Source organism: Lepidochelys kempii, chromosome 15 (genome assembly GCF_965140265.1).
Source record: "Lepidochelys kempii isolate rLepKem1 chromosome 15, rLepKem1.hap2, whole genome shotgun sequence".
NCBI lineage: Eukaryota > Metazoa > Chordata > Testudines > Cheloniidae > Lepidochelys > Lepidochelys kempii.
In genome coordinates this window covers 9,052,011-9,074,413 of record NC_133270.1, presented here as the reverse complement: position 1 = coordinate 9,074,413, position 22,403 = coordinate 9,052,011, and the positions used below count along the sequence as shown (strand labels likewise).

The following is a 22,403-nucleotide window of genomic DNA, read 5'->3' as shown; positions in this document are numbered from 1 at the left end:
TGATGTACCCTTGTGATGTGGAGGAACATCTACTCGGGGCTGGGTAGCTATCTCTATCATGCATTTCAACCCAGGTCTCCAGAAGTGAAAAGCGAATACATTATCTGTGCACCCTTGAGGCCTCCCTTTGTTTACATCATGAATGTTATTTGTGCTCTTTGTGCTCATGGAGGGGGACTATTCATGTCAGACAAGAAGTAGGAGGAAACAAAATTGTGGAGAGTTGTCATGAAAAGATTCTGCAGGTGGGTTGTCAGGTGGCTCAGGTGCTGTATAATAGTTGTAAACAAGGCTTTGTGTATTGGTGACTAGCTTCTTCTCCACCAGGAAATCTCTTTGCCTGCAATATTTGCAAGTTTAATTCATTTGGAGGAGTTACTCATCAGCCAATGGAAAGCATGGAGAGCTGAATCACCTGCGTTGATGTATAGTTACTTTCCTTGGGGTCCAGTGAGCTTTTGTTGCAGCATATCCCAGTCCTACATTGCATGGTACTTTGCTTTGTGTGGGTACCTTTTCATGCCAGGCCTGACTTGCACCTGATTACTGCTGCCTAATTTAATATGGACCTAATGTCTAATGTAATGGGCCCAATGAGTTTGTAATCTATCATGCACTTCTAAATGATTGAAGTGATGGGATCTTGTCTGAATAGGTTTCAGAGTAATAGCCGTGTTAGTCTGTATTCGCAAAAAGAAAAGGAGTACTTGTGGCACCTTAGAGACTAACCAATTTATTTGAGCAGAATAGGGACTCAAAAAGTCTGTATTCCCAAGGTTATCTCTGCAGTTCAGAAGTGCTTGAAATGTTTTTTTAAAACTTCATTCTCCCGCAGCTGATCACAACTCACTTTGGGGCTGAGACCAGATCCAGTTCTACTTCATCTCTTCATTTGGTTTATGGAGACGGTTCATGACTTATTTCACTTCCTTACCAAGTTTCTGTCGTGGTCAGTTTTCTTTGGGGGAAAATCTGAATTACACCAAGAAGGAATGGTTGGACGTATAGCTACCGTGATGTAAGGTGTGCTAGGATAGCAGAACAGAGCAGGAAGCATGTTGTGTAGTAGATCATATTATCCTGGTTTCTTGAATAGAGCCATATAAAAGACTCCATATTGAAAAGGTAACAGGGTCAGCTTTTTAGAATATGGCTTACTATTTTGCTCCCACAAAAGTCAGTTGCAAATAACTCATGGCACAAATTTTCACCGGCATTTTTTTTTCAGGTGCAATTTAGATCACTCACTTTCTAAACTACAACAATAACCAGGTTTAAACATGATTGTGGCCAAACTATTTTAGAGCCTCATTTAATTTTCCTTGTTCAGCCTGAACAAAACATGTTTAATATTATGTTAGGCCTGGTCTACACTTGAACATTTTACCCATATAACTGTTTTGATTAGGAGTCTGGGTGGTTGGTTTTTTTAACCAAAATAGTTATACTGGTAAAAGTCCTAATGTGGACACAATGATACTGGTATAAAGGTGCCTGATGCTGATCTAGCTTATTCCCCTTCCTGTATGCGGAAAGTTCCTAAAACCATAGGACTGGCAGGGACCTCAAGAAGTCATCTAGTCCAGTCCCCTGCACTCATGGCAGGACTCAGTATGATCTAGACCCTCCCTAACGGGTGTTTGTCTATACTGGTTATACAGTTATACCGGTATAAGCATGTTTATAATGATTAACTGTGTCCACACTAGAGAGGCTGTTCCCTTTTGGTAGAGCAGTACAACTTTTAAGCATAGACAAGCTCTTAGATAACCATATTTAACCTGGGTATCTATATGGGTTCTCTAATCCGTTATAACCTGCCATTTTTTCCTATCCGTACAAACAATAACATTACAACATGGTTTGGCCATATCCATCTTTCACAGCTGCGTTTAAACCTGTTTGTTTTTGTAGGGTAAATGGGTTGTAGCTTGATAAATACTCGGTCAGTGAGTGTAGATGTAAGTGACTACAAAGGCTGGTGCAAATGCAGAGGATGGGTAAATCTGGAAATCTCCTACAAAACTCCTTGCAGTGTTTTCCTGGTTTTGTTCTATGTGGCGTCACCATGGGAAAGCCTTAGAGAGCCTGCAAGCCAGACTGGTTTGGCCTAAGAGAAGGTTGACACGTTCCACATTATAGGAAGCAAGCCAATGGATATTAAGTGAACTGGGTTAAATGCCACTACATTGATACAACTAAAAGCATCTGACTTTGGACCAAGCCCAATTTGAATGCGAGTCTCTAGCGAGGAAGACTAACGCGTTCCGGAGGTGATGGGAACCGGCGTGTGCATTAATTCCCTCTGCTGGCTGGCATGACGTTAATGAAGGGATGCATTCATTTTCATTTTGTGAAAGAGCATTTTCACAACTGTTCCTTGATTCTCTTTTAATGTGCCCAAGTCTCTCTCTCCTTTCGTTTGTATTCCCTGGTGTCTGACATGTCAGACACGGGCTCAGCACTAGGGCTTCTGAATAAAAACACGAATTTCCCATCTGCACCAGGGGGCTTTTAGACATTGTGGTTTCTGTAACAACTCGATGCAGTGCTTTCTCAGGTATTCATTTCTTTCTTGTAGGAGTGCCAAGATAGCAGATTAGCCTCGCCTTGGTGACGGATTTTTCTTCTCGCTGACCCTGGTGTAACCCCAGCAAAGTTACACTTCACACACACACACACCAATGCGAGTAGGATCAGAATCGGGCCTAATGTGTTTCCATAATCTGTCTGGGATTACAAAGAAGCCCCAGGAGTATGGGTACCCAACTCTCACTGAATCCAATCGGAGTTGGTCATTTAACTCCCTTTGGAAATCCCAGCCCTGGTCATTTATTATATTCTTGTTCAGATATAGTCATCTCTGACAGCCATTAACATGGCAAACGCAGTGAGTTTAGGGTGTACTCTAATTTGCACTCAATGTGGGCATTCAACCTCTCTGTTTTTCTATGAAATATACAGTGTATCTGCCCAAAGTGTTCACCCTGTAATCTCTGAGTAAGACTATGATGTTCTGAGGAGTTCAAGCAAAGCTTAAGCTCTGACCAGCTTAAAAATTGGCCTTCAAATAATTTCACATTCAGAGTCGCATGATTCTGGGGGAGTTGACAACTGTAGAAAGTCACTAATCTGTGCATAGCGAACAGGACTCTTCTTCGCTCTTTGGTTAAGATAGCATTGCTTGCCCATTTTGTTGGCTCTCTTCCATGCTAATTCTTCAGTGCTCTGCTTTATTCGGTCTCTGGTTTTATATGGGCGCTTGCCACTGTGATATCTGAGCAGTAAACACAAATTTACCGGCTGGGGCCTCGTTAGTTGACACCCTTCACACCCCCAACACAAAGCCGGGAAAATGCTTAGTGTTTTCTCTTGCACTTCCTAATATTTGTATTATAAACTTTGGACCGTCAAGCTCAGAGTTTGAGGCTCCTGATCGCCTGGGAGTGGAGTTTTGTGTAAATTATCAGTAAAGGCTACCTTTTTGTCACGGATATTTTTAGTAAAAGTCAGGGACAGGTCACGGGCAATAAACAGAAATTCACGGAAGCCCGTGACCTGTCTCTGACTTTCACTAAAAATATCCCTGACAAAAGGGAGAGGCGGGTTTAGCACCCACTGCCCGTGGGGTTTCCAGGTCCCCCCCACTGCTGCAGTGCTTGGGAGCTCCTGGGTCCTCCTGCCCATGGGGCTGGGCTGCTGCGGGTTCCCCTCACCCCTGGGGAAACTGGTAGCTACAGGGTCGCCCATGCTGCGGCTGGGCAGCTGCAGGGAGTCCCCCCGCCACCCGCTGTGGCTTAGCAGCTGTGAGGTCCCCCCACAAGGGCAGGGGCTGGGAGCTGCAGGGGCAGGACTGTCTGGGAGCTCCAGCCCTGAGGCAGAAAATGTCACAGATGTCAATGGAGGTCATGGATTCTGTGACTTCCATGACCTCTGTGACCTAATCGTAGCCTTAATTGTCAGCATAAATGGGAAAGATTATGCCAAAAAGGTAGAAAACTATTTAAGGTTGGGTGTGGTGGGGTTTTTGTTTTGTTTTTGTTTGTGGGGGGTTGTTTTGTTTTGTTTTTGTTTTTGTTTTTTTGCTATTTTATAGTTTCCTAAAAGGCCAAAGCCGGCATCCATCTCTGAAGTTCTGGCCATCCCACTGGCAGTGGGACTGGCATAATTCTGTTACACAAGGGGGCAGAGAGGGGCTAGGTAGCAGTTGTAGTTATTTATTGCAGTAGAACTTAGGGACCCCAGTTATGGGCCAGCACCCCATTGTGCTAGGCACTGAACAAACACAGAACAAAAAGACAGTCCCTGTCCCACGGAACTTACAATCCAAGTATAAGACAATAGACACCTGTGACACTGGCAGACCAGGTGCCAGCTCATGCCAAGGTCTCCAAGTCTCAACTGGATACTGATAAATACAGAGCTCGAATCAGTCTGGCTCACCTGCATGTTAGTATTGCTAAAATAGGTATTAGAATTATAAGAATGAATTTAGCGTTTAGACTTTATGAATTCTTGAAAGTTTCTGCATGTATTAATCTCACTTATCTGATCTGTATCCCATACTATAAAGTTGTTAATTGAGTGTTTTGCACTGTAAGCCTCCATAACTCTGTAAATCACTAGACAGGAGAGACACACTAACTGGTGTGAAATGCTGCTCTCCAACAGAAGGCGTTATGTCCTGCCCGACAGGGATGGCTCATGGACACCAAACGGACTAGCGTGGAACATTAAAGAGGACAAGTGTCTTTGTTGTTTACTCTCCCATCCCCATGGAGATGAGTCATGCAAGTGAATTCCTCCTGTCAGCTGAGTTTGCAGCTCAGGCAGAAGTGGGGGAGGTAATAAAAACTTCTAGGAAGAAGGAATTGGATCTCTATGCTGCTTGGACTACGAGAGGCAAGGTTTTCTAGGTATTAACCAAGGATCCTCAGCTACTTAGCCTAGGTCAGCCCTAAGAACATATAGAGCTTGCCTATTCTAGAAGCGTCTATTACACTTTGAAATTGAAGCTTGTAACTCATTTGTGTGTGTATGTTTACCTGCTTTAACCTTGTAAATAACTCTCTTATTTCCTTTTCCTATATCATAACTCTTTAGATAGTTTATTGTAGGGTGGCTACAAGTGCTGTCTTTGGTGTGAGAGCTAAAGTGTGACTGACTTGGAGTAAGTGACTGGTCCTTTGGCACAAGGAATAACCTGAATCTGGCTGTGATTCACAGTAGAGACAAGGAGAGTGAGATAATATCTTTTATTGGATCAACTTCTGTTGGGGAGAGAGACAAGCTTTTGAGCTACACTTGAAGTGATTCATGGTGTAAAGGACCATCTATCATACAGGCCCAGCAAGACAGATCTGAGTACCTTAGGGCACTGTCTGTGACTCCATGTTAAGGCTGTTATCATGTCTGAGGAGTTTACACTGGTTGGTTGGTTGGTTGGTGATATGTAAGCACAGCACTCACAACTAACTTGGGGTTTGTGTCCTGGTTCTTATAAGTGTGCCCTGAGGTAGGTACTTACGCTCTTGAGCCACGGCTGGACAGCTTGACAACAACAAATGGACACAACAAGGAAACTATCTAGCATCCACCACGATGGGGTCCTGGTCCATGACTGGGACTCCAAGATGCTACAGTGGTGACCATAGCAATTAATAACCAGACAAAACTGGTCAGTATGAAAAGCATACCTACCGGTCTAATTATTGTCATGTAATCATGCATGCCCCCTCCACGGTGAAGAGCCCAGCTCTGCAGGGGGCTTCCTGCACGGGGGTGGCACATGGGAAGGCTGGAGGAGAGGCAGGGCCAAAGGACGTGTCACTGATTAGATCTGGCCGCCCTCTCTCCTCCAGTGGTGTCCGCTATAGGATAGTGCATGGCCACTGCAGCCGTTGGGCCGGAGTAGACCAGGAGTGGCCACCAATCCGATTTGCAGGCATGGGAGGAGGATGCCTTCTTGCTTTCCCTCCATACGTCCCTCCAGCACCCAGCCTGCCTAGTTAGGCTGGACGTGGAACTCTTGGCCTTTTTTTAGATGCCTAAATGGGAGCTGGACTCTCTCGGAGATGTGGCCCTTAGTGCTGTGCCTAGGAATAGTGGGGTTATTCATGCTTCTCCCTGGTTTGTGTCCTACTGGAAGGAGGCATGAGTTGTTCCTTTTCAGTCGTTTTATTTTTCTTGGCGTCCATCGGGTCAGTGACATAAACCTGCTTGGCAAAGGCCAAGAAAGAGAAACCTTTCAATTTGTTAAGAGCTCTTCTCATTAATTCCAACTGGAGTAATGTCCCAGCTGCACTGAATAACTTCTGAAGCCTCACTGGCCACGTGATTTGCAGAGGCTCGCTGGGACTGAATATGATTGCCCAGGTAATGATTGCCGGGGTCCCTGGGGCAGATGAACTGCCCCATCATTAGCCAGCTGACATGGTGGCCTGAGGATGTGGCCAGTGAAGTTCCCTTCACTCTATAGACCTTAACAGTCTTAGTCTTACAACTTCTTTGGCCCATTATCACCTCACACAGTCTGTCCACTCAACCCCGCTTGACAACACAACCATCCTCTCCGTTCTTCAGACCCTTAGAGTGCAATGGATAGAGTACTGGACTGAGACTCTGGTGATCTGAGTTCTGTTCCTGGCTCCTGCCACAAACCTACTTTGTAACCTTGGTCACGTCACCTCTCTCTGCCCCTGCTCCCCTTCCCACCCTTTATCTTGCTTCTTTAGACAATAAATTCTTCAGAGCAGGGACTGTCCCTACTATAGGTATGTACACTGCCTAGCACAGTGAGCCCCTGATTCCAGGCTGAGACTTCCTGTCACTAATCATTTTTGACTCTGACCTCTGTCTAACCCCCCTCCTCAAGGCTCTGTCTAAATCTTAGCAATTCCTCCTCCGCAGCATTCCAAAGGTTTGGGCTTTCTTGTCTACACACAATGCCAAACCCAACAGAGGCCCTTATCTCCGGCCTTGACTCCTGCACCCTCGGCCTCTCTGGCCTTGACTATTGCAACATCACCTCCTCTGCTGCTAAGATCATCTTCCCAGCCCATCATTCTGACCCCATCACCTCCCGCTGCCCCACCATGCCAGATACAGGCTTCTTGCCCTTTTCCTATTGGCCTTTCCTCATTTAGTCCTACCCTACTCACTGACCTCTTTCAGATCCCTCCTTCAGGCTCAGTGGTATCAGGAAGCCTGAAGAACCCTGGCAGCTGATGACAGCTTGGCAGTGTCAAGCTAGGGCTACTGCCACTCATCGGCTTTTTGGCCTCTGTAAAAGTATCTCCCTGCATGCCTCTAGCTAGATATTGTGCATGCTGCCGGTCCGTGAGAAACAAGGCTCCAGTCACGTTACTCGGGCACCCCATACCCCTTCATTGTGTCTGTTACACCTTGTCTTAAACCACATTTATGAGCTCTTGGGGCAGGGATTGTGTTTCACTACATCTGTACCGCGCCTATCTCAATGGGGCCTCAGCCTGCGTGGGTGCTATCATAATATAAATAAAAATGATGTGATGGGTGAGATTGCTCATTCACCTAGCTGACAGTCAGCTCATTGTATTAACCTATGGCCATATCTACACTACGGGGCTTGTGTCGGCATAGTCACCTAGTGTGTCCACAGCAGATGTTGAAGGAAGGAAGAGTTCTGCCGGTCTAGGAACACCATCTATCCTGCAGGTTTGTCAGCATAGCTGTTTCACTAGGGGGGGTGATTTTATTTTCGCACTCCTAGCTGACATATCTCTGCCGGTCCATGCTTTAATTGTAGACCAAAGCTATGAATTGCCACTTGTGTCCATGCATCTAGAGACTGCCAGGAACATTTAATCAATAGAAATAGATTAGATTAATCACTGAATAGAATAGGAATGAAATGATCTTATAACTCAACCGGTTTGGAACAATAACGATAGTCATGATTAAATGGCCCCTCTATGCGAAAGCTCAACTGCCTGTAGTAACAAGGGCTACGAGGCAACATGGCACCATGGTAGCCAGGGACAGGTTGCAGGAAAACCAAAATCTGCAGCTTGCCCAACCACTGAACCTAAAAGAACGACGGCTCTCGCCCATCAGATATGAATCCTGATTGACCTAGGGCAGTGGTTCTCAACCCATGGGCCACGAGCTGCTTGTGGCCCAATCAGCACACAGCTTCAGCCCATGTGACGTCCTCAGGGCCATACAGGTAGTGTATATATTGTGTGGATGCGGCCCACATAACACAGAGAGCTGCATATGGGCCCACAATGGTAAATGGATTGAGAACCACTGACCTAGGGGCTCTCCAAGGTTCATCTGTAGAAGGAAGAAGGAAGTGCTTCAATTCTGAGTAATGGAGACTTGAGGCCTGGCGAACTTGGCTCATTTTGTCAGTACTCTAGAGCTACTTTAGTTGGGCTGCCCCGCTGCTCACAAACATGGCGTCCAAGTTTCTACTCTCCATAGGGTGACCAGATGTCCTGATTTTATAGGGACAGTCCTGATTTTTGGGTCTTTTTCTTATAGAGGCTCTTATTATCCCCCACCCTGTCCTGATTTTTCACATTTGCTGTCTGGTCACCCAAGCTCTCCACCCACTCTTTGGTGGTGGAGAATTGGCTAATAGCATTTGAGCACATGGGTGTGAATTGCACTGAGTGCTCTCTTTGGACCCATCTGTTCCCCTTTGACTGACTGATCAGGAGAGTCAGGCGATCATTCTCTGTGAAGCTTTCACCTCTGACCTCTTCCCCACCCCATTAGCTGGACCCCAGGATCTCTCACTTTGCAGGGCTGGCAGGGGATCCAGGCCACTCAGTGCTCTTAAGTGATCCAGTAAGTGATATGGACTCAATTGTCCTGAGGTTTCATTCCACTCAGCCTGACCTTATCACACAAAGTGGTAAAGGTAAGTCTTGCACACTCTCCCGAGGATCGGTTCCCAACAGCTACACAGCTGCAAACATCATTTCCACTTAAGACATGGTCTAGAAGTTTTTGAATATTGTCAGTGTTCTGCCTCCACTGTCAGGGTGAAGGAGGAGAAAGATGCTGAAGAAGAAAGGAAGATGATGTGGTGGGTGGGATAAAGGAGTAATTAAAAGCCCAAACTTTTGTTTCATTAACTGTAACAAGATCAAATTAACATCTGTGATTCTTGAAGCCTATTTAAATAGAGATTTTTTTTCCCGGGTGCTCTATTATCCAGACACAGGTATTTAGTCTGTTCTTTCTCAAGTTGCCTGTAATGAGCGTAGGAGGGTATAGACGGGGAAAAAAAGCCCTCTTTCGTGGGAGGAAGTTGAGGCAGAGTCCACCCACATACTCCATTATGATCTTCAAATGTCAATATATTTTTAATTAGTCTATATGCCCCCTTCCCCCTGCAGCTGCTGCTATCAACTGCCTTTGGTAATTAAGGCCCTCTAAATAGATTTTACTGTAACTGGTACAAGAAGGAAAATTGGAGGACATTGTAGAGTGTGCAGGCTTTTCTCTTTCCTCTTTTGGCTCCTCTTAGATCTATGAGAATTTTATCCTGCAGAGGACGCGGTGGAGAGGTCTGCCCAAAAGTCTGATGCTCTAAGCCCAGGAGCTTTCTGACAACTAGGAAATGGGGAACAAAATAAGAGAGAAGAAAGGGTTATCGGATACTGCTCAGGATCTATGTGGTGCTAGCAAAATATACTAGAGAGATAAGATATCTCCCTCCCAGCATTTCAAAGTGGGGGAGAGAGCTCCAAGATTTATTCCAAAGTCCGTTGTCTTTGCTTTGGTATGAAGCCAAAATACTGTATCTATTTTTAGCCCCCTTTACAGGTTCTCTCTTTTTAATCTGTGTTTGGATTTAATGATGTTTCTTAGGTTTTTTTTTTTTTTTTTTTAATATCAGCATGTTTATTTATCTCCCCCTCTTTTTCTTTCAGTTTGTGTAAAGGACGGACGCTCTACTCGGTGGTGAGAGATGCAAAAATTGTCCTGGATGTCAACAAAACGAGGCAGATAGCTCAAGAGATTGTGAAGGTACGGTATACCACACGGGCATTCTAGTCTCGCTGGGTGAAACTCCACCACTGCACATAACTTGAGTTAGCAGACCCTGGCTTTGTTAACACAGGCTTGAATGTCCACTCTTATTTGTAACCCCGGGTTAGGAACTGTTGAACCCTGGTCTCAACCTGGAGCTCCAATGTCTGCACCGCATTATGCAGGCCCGAGTCCAACCACCCATATCCCAGATTTTCTTGCGCCCTCCCAAAATGTGGCTGCACTAGCCCTTTGTTTATGGTGCCGTGTGGGAAAACTTGACTGTCCAGAGGGCAAAGAAAGTCAGCCTGTGGAATTGTGGGATACTTTAGGTGGACTCCCAGAGCACAAGTCAGTGGGGCTATGTCTACACTGCCAAGAAATAGGACTAGAACTCTGGGTCCCACGGTCCCAGGCTTGGATCCTCCACCCCCATGGGGTCCTGGGACCCTGGGTCCAAGCCCTGGGTTAGTGCAATTTGTGTGTAGATGGAAGGGAGGTTAGGCTTGAGCCTGAATTCAAGGGCTTACATTGCAGTGTAAACATACCCTTAGAGGCTGGGCAGGATGACCACAATGGTCCCTTTTGGACTTAGTCTATGAAACTGAAGTCCTACTTAAGCCCTTAAAATGTGGCTTAAGTGGTGCCTAGGTCTTGTGCTGGCTGTCTGCAGGGTGGTGATCTTCACCCGACTTGACCAAATTCATCCTCAGTTTGAAAGACAACAAATTATAGGAGAAATATGAAATATCAACTGCTTAAGTACTGTCTGCCAGTTCCTCAGCTAGGGTAAATCAACATCCAGTTGGAAGTTTGGATCTTACTGAAAAATTCTCCATTTTGGCTGTAATTGTTCATGATCGCTGTCCAGAGGGAACTTTTTTTTTCTTACATTCTTAAAATAAATGGAAAGTAAATCAGTGCCGCTACATTTGAGGTGTGTGGGCGTGTTCAAAAACCAGAATACAAATGGACTTCTCCTGCTAAAAATTGCTTGCACCTTTTGCTTTCACAGTGATAACTGAAAACTCAACTTTGACATTTGAAACTTGGCCTATAGAGGAGCATGGTGGGGGAGGAAAATGGGTTGGAAACTAAAAGGTTATGTCTACGCTGGACCTGGAAGGTATCGTTTCCTGCTTGAGTTGAAATCTGTGAGAGCTAATTGACAACAGTCCGGATCTTTAGCCAGTGCATGCCAAGGGATGTGCACTGAGAAGCAGAACTGTAAAATCACGCGTGTGCGTGTCTCCGGATGGGAGAGCTTGGAGAGGTTTTTTTTTTTTAGAATGTGCTGCGTATGCTCTGTACAAAGCTTTCGGCCATGTGGAACTTTCTCTGGGTATGTCTGTGCCGGAGCTGGAGGGTATAAATTTCCGGCTCGGGGAGACATACTGATCGAGCAGCATCCTAAGAATGGAAGTATGACAGCGGGAGGGGCTAGCCACCCCAAATATCATCCTGTCCAAGACCCTAGGTATGTCCTCAGGCATCGGGCCCCTCCCTTTGCTGTGGCTACACATCTATGTTTATCATGCTGGCTGTATCACAACTAGCATGAGTATGTCTGTGCAAGCTGGAAATGCCCCTTTCCAGCTCCGGTGCAGACGTGCCCAGAGAAAGCTCAAAACGTTTGAAAGCTTCATACTGAGCATAAGCAGCAAACATTTTTAAAAAGATCCCTCTCAAAGCTCTCTCATCCGGAGAGATGCACACGCACATTTACAGCTGTACTTCTCAGTGGCTGTTCCTTGCCATGCACTGGCCAAAGAGGCTTCCTGTTAGCCCTGCCAGGCGCAGCACTTCCAGCAGGACACCAAGCACCAATGGCTGATTGGTGCCGATCTCCTTACCCGTGTCTCTACGGAGCACTGGCATATGCAGATCTGGAGAGGGACAAACTTTAAAAGCCAGGTTGAGGGATGCAGTTCAGAGCACCTGTGTGTTTCCCCCATCCTCTCATGCATTACTTGCTAGATCTGCGCGGCAATTGTTTGACAAAAAAACATTTTTTGGTTGGAAAATGTGGATTCATCCAAACGAGAACAATTTGGGGGGAAGGGTGAGTTTCAGTAAATGTTGTGTTTTGAAAAATATTTGCAAATCAGTTTCCAAATTGTCAGTATATCCCAGTCTGACTTTTTTTTTGTTTGTTTTTTAAACAAAAGAGTCCCATTGTTATGGTTAGATGACTTTTTGTTTAGAAATGTATGTTAACTTACAGGGGAGGGGGGGTTAAGTTGTTGGGTTTTTTTGTTGTTTTTTTTTAAATTTGAAATCTAAAGGAAATGTTTTGATTGGCCTGATCTGAATTTATTTTATTTTTGGTTTGTGAAAATGTTTGTGATTTTTGGCTTTTTGTCCTGATTCGGGATGGGAAAATGTCTCAAAATCTCAACTTCTCACAGGGTGGGAAAACTATTCCCTGCCCACCTGTGCCCCTGGCATCCTTCACACTTAAAGACGCATGTGTGTGGTGCATGCAGCCTTCCAGTGGTGGTTGTGGTTAGAGAGCTTGGCTTTTTCTTTTAAAAATAAACAAATCAACCAACCCTGGGAACTGAAATGCAGAAACTGCATCCATGCATCGCAGAGACTGCTCAAGACAATCTGCCTCCCTAGGCAATACTTCAGTGTGCCGCCCCCTCCCACCTCCTAGAATAGATTTGCTGAACGCGGAGGGATGATGACTGTCTGTCTGGGGTGGGGCATGGCAAGCCCTCTGATGGGTCTATGGTTATGGTAGAAGGGGCGGGGAGAGGGACATGCTAAGTGCCAGGTTGCAGTGCCACTCTCTCAGGTTTGGCTCTGCTGTCGTCATGACAGAGGGGTGGCCGGGCCAAATCTATGTGAGCACGTTGCGATCTGGCACACCAAGTTACAGTGCTGCTCAGCTTTGTCCTTGCTGCTCCAGGGAGCTGCCTAGTTTGCCTACAGTTACAGCAGCCTCTGGTGCAGCGTGGAAGTTGCACAGTTAAAATCACAAACAGTCCAGGAAATGCTAAGGTTGTTTCCTCTCACTGTGCTGACTGGGCTGCATTGCATGTGAGTGGTTCTCTAGCCCTGTTTACTTTGTAGAACTTATAACCTTTTGAAACACGCAAATGCATGTCATAAAGCAACCTCTACACTCTGCCCAAGTCATGACAGGAGCTTCACTTTTCTCTCCCTGGTTCCGTATTTTCACTTGTGCTCTCCTAATGTTTTAATACCTAGTTTGGGTTTATTTAGGCCCAGATTCAGCAAAGCATTTAAGCACGTTCTGATCTTTAAGCATCTTCTTAAGCCTTATTGAAGTCAATGGGATTTAAGCAAGTGCTCACAGTTAAGCACTTCTGTTTGCCAGAAGCTGGGAATGGGCGACGGGATGGATCACTTCCATCCAGGGGTGTTCGGTTTTGTGTGATTAGAAATTTGGCAGCCCTAGTTCTTATATTCTTAAGCATATCCTTAAGTGTTTTGCTTAATAAGTAGCAGAATTTAACAGCTCAGTTTATCCAAGTTTCTTTGAAATGGCTCGGATTGTGTTTCTGAGGCCTAGTCTAAAAGACAGGCCTCCCCATAATGCTTCCCCTTAGTTTTACACCTTAATGATTTGATTTGAAATCCTTTCAATGATGAGGACAAGCAAAGAGTTAAGATGCAGTTGAAGTCGCTTTATGGAGCTAAGGAAGAATCTCCAAAGATTAAAGATAGGGACCGGGATGGATCACTTCATGATTACCTGTTCTGTTCACTCCCTCTGAAGGACCTGGAATTGGCCACTGTCGGAAGACAGGATACTGGGCTAGAAGGATCCTTGGTCTGACCCAGTATGGCCGTTCTTACTGGGATTGCCAGGTGCCCGGTTTTCGAATGGAACGCCCAGTCGAAAAGGGACCCTGGCGGCTCCCTGCCTTCCCTAGCTCTGTGTGGCTCCTGGAATCAGCCGCCAGGTCCCTGATGCCCCATGGCACATGGCAGCCAGGGAGGTGCCACACGCTGCCTGTGCCCCAGTGCCGGCAAAGCAGCTCCCGTTGGCCTGGAACCGCAGCCAATAGGAGTTATGGGGGCAGCGCCTGCAGACAGGGCAGTGCACAGACCCGCCTGGCCACACCTCCATATAGGAGCTGGAGGGGGGACTTGCTGCTGCTTTCGGGAGCCACCTGAGGTAAGCGCCACCCGAAGCCTGTACCCCTCACCCCCTCCTGTGCCCCAACCCCCTGCCACAGCCCTGGTCCCCCTCCTGCCCTCTGAACCCCTTGGCCCCAGCCCAGAGCATCCTCCTGCACCCCAAATGCCTCATCCTCGGCCCCACCCCGGAACCCACACCCCCAGCCGGAGCCCTCACCCCTTCCCGCACCCATGCCCCAGCCCGGAACCACCTCCTGCACCCCAAATCCCTCTTCCCTAGCCCCACTCTAGAGCCCGCATCCCTAGCCAGAGCCCTCACCCCCCTCCCACATCCCAACCCACTGCTTCAACCTGGAGCCCCCCTCCCGCACCCTGAACTCCTCATTTCTGACCGCACCCTGGAGCCCGCACCCCCAGCCAGAGCCCTCATCGCCTCCTGCATCTCAACCACCTGAGCCAGCCCGGTGAAAATGAGCGAGTGAGTGGGGGTGGGGGAGAGTGAGCAACAAAGGGAGGGGGGATGGAGCAAGTGGGGGGTGGCGCCTCGGAGAAGGAATGGGGCAGGGTCAGGGCAGGGGTGTTCGGTTTTGTGTGATTAGAAATTTGGCAGCCCTAGTTCTTATATTCTTAAGCATATCCTTAAGTGTTTTGCTTAATAAGTAGCAGAGTTTAACAGCTCAGTTTATCCGAGTTTCTTTGAAATGGCTTGGATTGTGCTTCTGAGGCCTAGTCTAAAAGACAGGCCTCCCCATAACGCTTCCCTTTAGTTTTACACCTTAATGATTTGATTTGAAATCCTTTCAATGATGAGGACAAGCAAAGAGTTAAGATGCAGCTGAAGTCGCTTTATGGAGCCAAGGAAGAATCTCCAAAGATTAAAGATAGGGACCAGATCTGTGCAAAGCAAGAAAGAGCTACAGATGTTAACTCTTAGATCTCTAGTGTGCATCAGTGGATCTTTCTTTACTGTACTTAAGATCTGTGGACAGTCTCTGCTGCCGTTCCATCAGGATATCCCCTTCCCTCCTTCCTTAGTGGGTTATTTCACTTTGGCACACAGGCCAGTGTTTTCAAATTTGGGTGCCTGAGGTTAGGCATCTGTGATATACCCAGGGTACAATCCGGACCAGTGGTGGGCAACCTGTGGCCCATCAGCGTAATCTGATTGCGGGCCGTGAGACATTTTGCTGACATTGACCGTCCGCAGGTCCTGTCCGCCACTGTCCTGCAGATCCCCATTGGACGAGAACAGAGATCTGCAGGCACTGGGAGCTGCGGGGGGCTGTGCCTGCGGACGGTCAACATCAGTAAAATGTCTTGCGGCCCATAATCAGATTACCCTGATGGGCTGCATGTGGCCCGCAGGCCGTAGGTTGCCCACCGCTGATCCAGACTAATGAGTAGCTGTGTCACCCCTGCCCTCTAACCTGGGGTGCCCTTTACAATGCCTTGCTTCTGTAGTCTCCAGTCTGGACTGCTCACAAACAGCCTTCAGCGTGCAAATCACTCTCAGCTATGTCTGTGTGTGTGCTGCAGCCAGCCAGCCCTTTGCTCTTACCAGCCTTGATTATACTGCAGGGTGACCTCAACACACTCCCAGCCTTAGTTTTCCCCCCAGAAATGTATGTCCTGTAGTGCCCAGCCCACTCCTGGACAATAGATGTTTATATAAAGTCTGTCATTTCATCAATAGAGATCACACACAAACACACACACACACGCATCTTGTTACCACAAATGGAGTTTCCCAGAAACTTCAATTTAAACACACCAGATTAGATAAAACAAGTTTATTAACCACAAAGAGAGAGATTTTCAGTGAGTACAAGTAATGAGGCATAAAACTCAGAAATGGTTACAAGAAAAATAAAGATGAAACACACCTGGTGCCTATCTTAACAAACTATTTTAAACTCAAAGCAAAGTTTTCTCGCCACATGCTTTCAGCATCACACTGACCGAACTTTGTAGGTCAGGACCCCTTCTCCAGTTCAATGGCTGCTTCCTTTGTCCCTTCTGGTGCAGTGAATCGATGGGCAGAGATGGAGAAAGGAGGGTCCATTGGGGTGTTTGTCCCTCCTTTTTATAGTGTCTGTCCCCCTCTTGGAAAACATTTCCTGCTGAGGTTCAGGAGACAGAGTCTATAGGGAAGGATGTTCCCTGCTGCTTTTCTCTTACCTGTTTGAGCAGCCTTTTGTTTCCCTTCCTGCTCAATGACTTTGTTTACTGCTTAAACTCCGTTTGGAACATGTGTTAAGAACACCATACAGCAGAATCTTATAACTTCACATACAGTGTTGCCACACACATTTTATTAGGACAATAATGATCAGCAAATTATGAGTTTTCAAGTGATACATCCAAAGGCATACTTTGTTCAGAGATTTTTACAATAGTGTGTAGGGTGTGGACACAGGAGTGCCCTAAACGCCCAGGCCTGATTTTCAGAAGCCGACCATCCACAGCTCCCATTGCAAGTGAGGGGCCAACACTCTCCCTGTCCTTAAATTATAGCTGCCCCTGTGCATGTGTCCTTAGCATCCAGGCCAAACTGTGTAGTGGTCAGCCACTGCAGGGGGGACACCATGCTGTATCACCAAACCTTTCACGCTTGGCATGTTGTTCAGTGCAGCCTTTGCTGTGCCTCTGCATTGCACCAAGGCTTTCCTCTCCCAGCCAGCCTAGAAAAGGCTCAGTGTAGCCTGGACCAAGGGAGGAGAGGTGGCTCGGAGTAAGACCAGACGGGGATCCCTGACTGTCCTGTATCGGTCACAGTAATTGGACGACTCTATCCTTTTAGTCGCCTTACTTGATTGAAGATCCTTAAAGCTTATTGGATTATTGGGTGCAAGGGTTCCTGTTGTAATGTGATCCTAGCCAACCTCGGGTTAATTGGTTTAAAAAGCTGAGCCAGCAGGGGGAGCTGACTTTGCACATACACAGGAAGCCTGAGGCAATTAAAATGTAGTACTTAGCAAAGGATGCTTTTATCATTATTGATGCAAAGGCTGGGGGGTGGGGAGGGGGGGCTGTTGGAATCTGGTGTGGGACCTGGGATAACAGATGTGGGGGAGAGGTAGAGAATTTGGGCTGGGCGGCAAAGATGCTGTTTGCTAGCCCAGGGCTTGTTCCACCTTTAGAGAAGTATCCGAGGCAATACGTTGGATAAATTCCTTCCTCCTAAACTGCAGCCCCGGACTGATCCAAAGCAAACAAGTCATGAAGAGCCAAGTCCTCCCCTCAGATACACACATGCACAACTCCCAGGGTGGTTTGAGTGTGTGTCGGAGAGGGGAGTTTGGCTCCCCAGTGCAGGTTCCGGTCCTTGGGTTTGGGAAGTATCTGAAATAGCACGTTCCCTGTGTGTAATACGATAATGCTCTGGTTGAACGGGGCTCCTCTGAAGTTTTATGTATGCAGCATCAGTGCTGTTCCTACAGGAAACTTTTAGCCAAAACCAAGGCTATAAATAACAATGCTTTGCAAAGCCACCTCTTCCTTTCATTGAGAACCGCTGCCTCTTTCATAAACACATGGGTGGCACAAAGGAACAGGAAGAGAATGACCCTTGCTCAGGCACACCCAGTGACTAAGCACTGACTTACCTTAGGATGTTTGCTGTTGTCCACACACCACCCTGGGCTAGCTGTGGCCAAGCCCAATTTCAAAGCCTTTCGCCCAAACATCACCCTTTTTTGGGTACGGCAAAAAACCCTGAGTCTGGACATCTTGCCCAGCAGCTGCCTTCACAGTGCTTCAGTATAATCCTTACAAGTCCCAGTCCCTGGGCCCTGACTCTGATTTTGCTGACTTCGGTCGAAGTTTGGCTGAAAATATCCCTGGGGGATTTGGCCTATAATGAACATTCATAGGTGGTGATTGCTTGCTTACGGTAACTAACTTCTACTGCATGGGCCATTTGGAAGCCGATTGTCACTATAACATAATAGATAGGGGGGGGTGCACGCTTGTGCGTGTGTGTGTGTGAGTGTGAGTGAGCTTGCAAGTGTGTAGAACCTAGCACAGTGATCTTGGTTGGGAGCCACTTAGCACTACTGCAATAAAAACAAATTAATTTCTTTTCTTACCCGTAGTTTTTTGGATTGCAAGAAAGTGAACGCTATTTGTTATGCTGTTGTTTTTTTCTGCATAATGAATTAATCAGGCTGATGAAGTTGGAACCAGCTTAGCAAATAGGCATAAAATGATAACAGAATGGCTCTCTTCTTTGGCAGCATCCAGCCAAGGATCTCAGTACACTTTGTAAACATTAATTGATTCTCACAGCAGCCCTGCGAATTCCTGGCTTATCCTAGTCATCCCCATTTTACAGATGTGGAAACTGAGGCCGAGAGACTCCAAGTGACAAGCCTAAGGTCAGACAGCGAGTCCTGTGCAGCACAGGGAATAGTCATTCCCTTGCATGCCTGGACATCTTGTGACTACCTAAGCTTCTCCTGGGGCAAGGCAGTTCCACACTGCCCTTACACGGGCAATGGCTAGTGGTCATGACTTAGCAGATAGTAACTAGTGAAGCTGCCCCTCTGCATGGCTGCAGGTTCCTTGGTGCAGCAGCACTGTGTGGGAAGAACTGTTTCATTCCCTGTGTCCCCTAGGGCAGAGCTCTGCTGGGGGGTTCACGCTCCCACTGATTCGAGCTTTAGGGTGCAGGAGTGGACTGTGGAGGGCTGAGTGGATCCGGGCTCCTGATATCTTAGTTGCACCCTGCTCATGCTTGCACTAGAGAATAACGGCCCTATGCACCCTGCTGTGTGCCGCCCCAGGGCTGTGTGCAGGGCAGGAGCCAAGGCCGAGGGGTGAAATGATGTCATGTGGTTTTCTCTCACAGCCGAAATTCTGTTTTGCAAGCAAAAGGGGCGATACAAATGTGTGTGCTCCCACCCCTCCTGGACCCCTCGCTTGGACCGGCTCCGCTGCCTGGAAGTGAAGGAGCACTCACGTCTGAAATCCCTTCCCCCTCCATGTGTTTGGTCCATGTAGAGATGGTACTGGAAGCCATCTGTAACCATGCTGCATGCTGGCACGAGCTGGTGTTGTCTCCTCGGGGATCCCAGTTGTTTGTGCCTCCCTTCCAGTTCCTTCTCTCTCCTCTCTTGCAGGGAATGGGGTACCTGCACGCGAAGGGGATCCTTCACAAAGACCTCAAGTCTAAAAACATTTTCTATGACAACGGGAAGGTGGTGATCACGGACTTTGGGCTCTTCAGAATATCGGGTGTTCTGCAAGCAGGCAGGTAGGCTATAGCTGAAGCCTCTGGGGTGCAGGGTATGCTGCTGTGGGTGTTAGTCCTCCACAACGTCATTTGTCTCCAGTAACCTTCCTTTCTCTGCTAATACTGTCCTTCTCTCATCCCTCAACCCTGACCATCTCTAACGGGATAGGCCCAAGGAGGGGCCATGGACCCACACAGGAGTCAGCCATGGAGAAGTGGGTTTGTGGCTCTCTAGACTTGCTTTGGCCTGGGGGAGCTGTGGGGCTGGCTCAGAGAATTACCCTCCTCTTCCTTGTGTTCCCTTTCCCCCTGCAGGGTCACAGTTTGGTTTCTGGGAACCAGAGTGTTGCCAGCTTACCAAGAATGGCCTTTTGAGTCGGTGCCTCCAACCTGTTACCAGGGGAGTGGTGGAGGGAAGGGCAAGGCAAACCACTCTCTAGATGGATTGATGCAGTGGCAGCTTAAAACTCCCAGCACTCTCAGTCACCCTACAGAGGGGATGATTTTGACTCAGAATTTTTCCTGGGGCAGAAGCCATTGTGACTCGCTCTGACCTGCTTTTTCTTTCGGTAGTGATGTACTAACAGGAGGAGTGGGCCTCTTCATTCCTGAGTCTAGGCTGAGCTGGCTGTTGCTGTTGCATTGGGATAGTGAGCAAATACGGAGGTTTCAGAGGAACAGCCGTGTTAGTCTGTATTCGCAAAAAGAAAAGGAGTACTTGTGGCACCTTAGAGACTAACCAATTTATTTGAGCATGAGCTTTCGTGAGCTACAGCTCACTTCATCAGATACGGAGGGTTATTTGTAGTTAAACCCCAAAGCAGGTGGGCGCTCGCTCAGAATTCAGGTCTAGATACCAACACAGATTGCAACCCAGAGCTCATAGGTCTGTGGACTGCACGTGGGCCCAGTTTTGAGCAAACAGTCCAGTTTATAGCTTCGGTTCACAACTGTGTGAAACGGGCTTCCCTGTGTTTTTGGTGCTGTGCCGGAGGGCATTTCTTAGGGCCATCGTGTCACCTGTTGATGTGATGATAACGCCTAGCATCTTTAAAGCCTGTTAATCAACCAATCCTCACAACTAGAACTGGGGGACATTCTTTGGACAAATAATTTAGTTGCCAAGAAATGCAGTTTTCAGTCAAATTTGCTGAATAATTTTAGCCACAAACATTTGGGGGGGGGAGGGGGGCTACATTCACAAGGGACTTTGGCTCATCACCATTCACAAGACAGGAGGTATTTGGTGTGGTGCCCCCCAGCTCCTACCCCTTATAACTTTAGCCCAGTGACACTCACTTGGAAGGTGGACACCTGGGTTCAGGTCCCTGCTGTCCTGAGTGTCCCACACACTGAGCTGAAGGTTATTCAGGTGCCAACACCTCCTCCTCCTTTGCTTTCATGAAAAAGGTTAAAAATGCTTAACGTTTTGTTCAACCCAAAACTACATTTTTTCCAAATTTTGGATCCAACAAAAATTCCCCCAAAATCTCATTTTCACCCCAAAAGAACCTTCATTTTTTTAAAAACTGCCAGTGAACCAAAAATCAATGATTTGCACAGCCCCCTTGTTGGGTATGTCTTTTTCTCCCCATTTCACTACGGGGCGATTGAGGCAGAGAAGCTATGACTTGTCCATGGCTGTACAATGAGTCAGGGGCGGGAGCTGGGATTGGGGAATGTCCTCACTCAAGCCTCAGCTCAGTTTCACTAGCCCGTGGTAGGTACCCTGCCTCACCCAGCCAGTAATCCATGTGCTGCAGTGATTTACCTGTTCTGTCCCACAGCTACGGTTCCTACATGGAATCAAGTGATCAAAGCCCTCCTTAGTGTTCCTTTCTTAGCCAGAGCCTTGGAAAACGTGGCCCTAATTCTGCAGCAGGAAAATTTTTGCATGCTGTCTGTGGCTGCACTGGGTACATTTCAGTCTGGATCGGCCATGTCATAGAACCGAGGCGGTGCGTCTCTGGGTTTGGAATGATTTCGGGCTGCCTCCAGGAGAAGGGTTTCGTCTCCTTGCTTTGGCAGTTGAATTGCTTTGCTGGTTTTAAGACTGAGAACCATGAGTTGTAATAGAGCAACTGGAATTCTGGACCAGAATGTTGGGGCGGGGGGATCCCTCGGTGGCTTCAATGTCACTTTCAGAAGAGGACAACTCATGTTACAGTGGACAGGTGTTCATCCATTATAGCTCCCAGAGATAACTGTTCTCTGCACTCCCCCCCCCCTTAGCATTGTGTTCCCCAGAGAAGTGGCTTTGACTATTTTATTTATGCACCTCATGTGCAGCTCTTGTGGTCTGTCCCTGCAGATGATCTCTTCTCTGATGAGAAGCACCAGTCCAAAGAGGACTGCAGTGCTGCAGCAGCTGGTTCCCTTCACCTAGGCCAGAGGAGCATAGAACAAAGTCACTTCCAAATTCTTCCTCCCCTGATCTCTTGGTCCTCTATCGATGATCAGCTCTAGACCAGTCTATGCTGCCATCAGTGAAGATGAGAACAGCTGAAGGCAAACTCCACTTTAAGTGCCTCCTATTTTAGATTTAACTTCTTGTATTTTTAAAAAATTCTTCCTATATTAAAAAAAAAATAAAACCCTCCGTATTGTAGAGATTTGTTGCGGTTAATTATTGCTTTATTGCAAAGCCGCCTGTGAGATAAACTGCAGATTTTAATCTTTTTTTAATTATAGTGTGTCAAAGTCAGAGGATTAAAGAGAGAGATAATGAGCCACCTATCTCTATCCCCCATCCCTCTTGCCAGTGTCAAGTTAAGTGGTTAACTGTGTGATGAGCGTTTTTCTTACCACTTGCATGATTAGATCATTGCCAATTTTTAGCACAAACTTTTTTCCCAAAGCTTTAAAAGTCCTAGGAGTACAGCTGTTTTGGCACTTTCCACACTGTATCTGCAAATGTGATACACTAGCAAATGGTGTTTCATGTCCCACTTTAGTGGCTGGGCCACTAGAAGATAATAACTTACTACAGCTACCTGCTAATGAGTTTACTCGTTAGGCTGAAGTGGTGGTG

The 22,403-nt window shown here is 47.1% G+C and overlaps 1 protein-coding gene across 4 annotated transcripts in view; it reads left to right on the top strand.

The window, feature by feature from the left end:
- KSR2 (kinase suppressor of ras 2) overlaps positions 1 to 22,403 on the top strand; it is a 283,471-nt gene that overhangs the window by 224,941 nt on the left and 36,127 nt on the right. For all 4 annotated transcript variants that reach the window (XM_073312611.1, XM_073312609.1, XM_073312612.1 and 1 more), the window contains 2 exons: positions 9,927 to 10,023; positions 19,260 to 19,393. In XM_073312611.1, the coding sequence (XP_073168712.1) occupies positions 9,927 to 10,023; positions 19,260 to 19,393 (231 nt within the window). The remainder of the gene's footprint in view (positions 1 to 9,926; positions 10,024 to 19,259; positions 19,394 to 22,403) is intronic.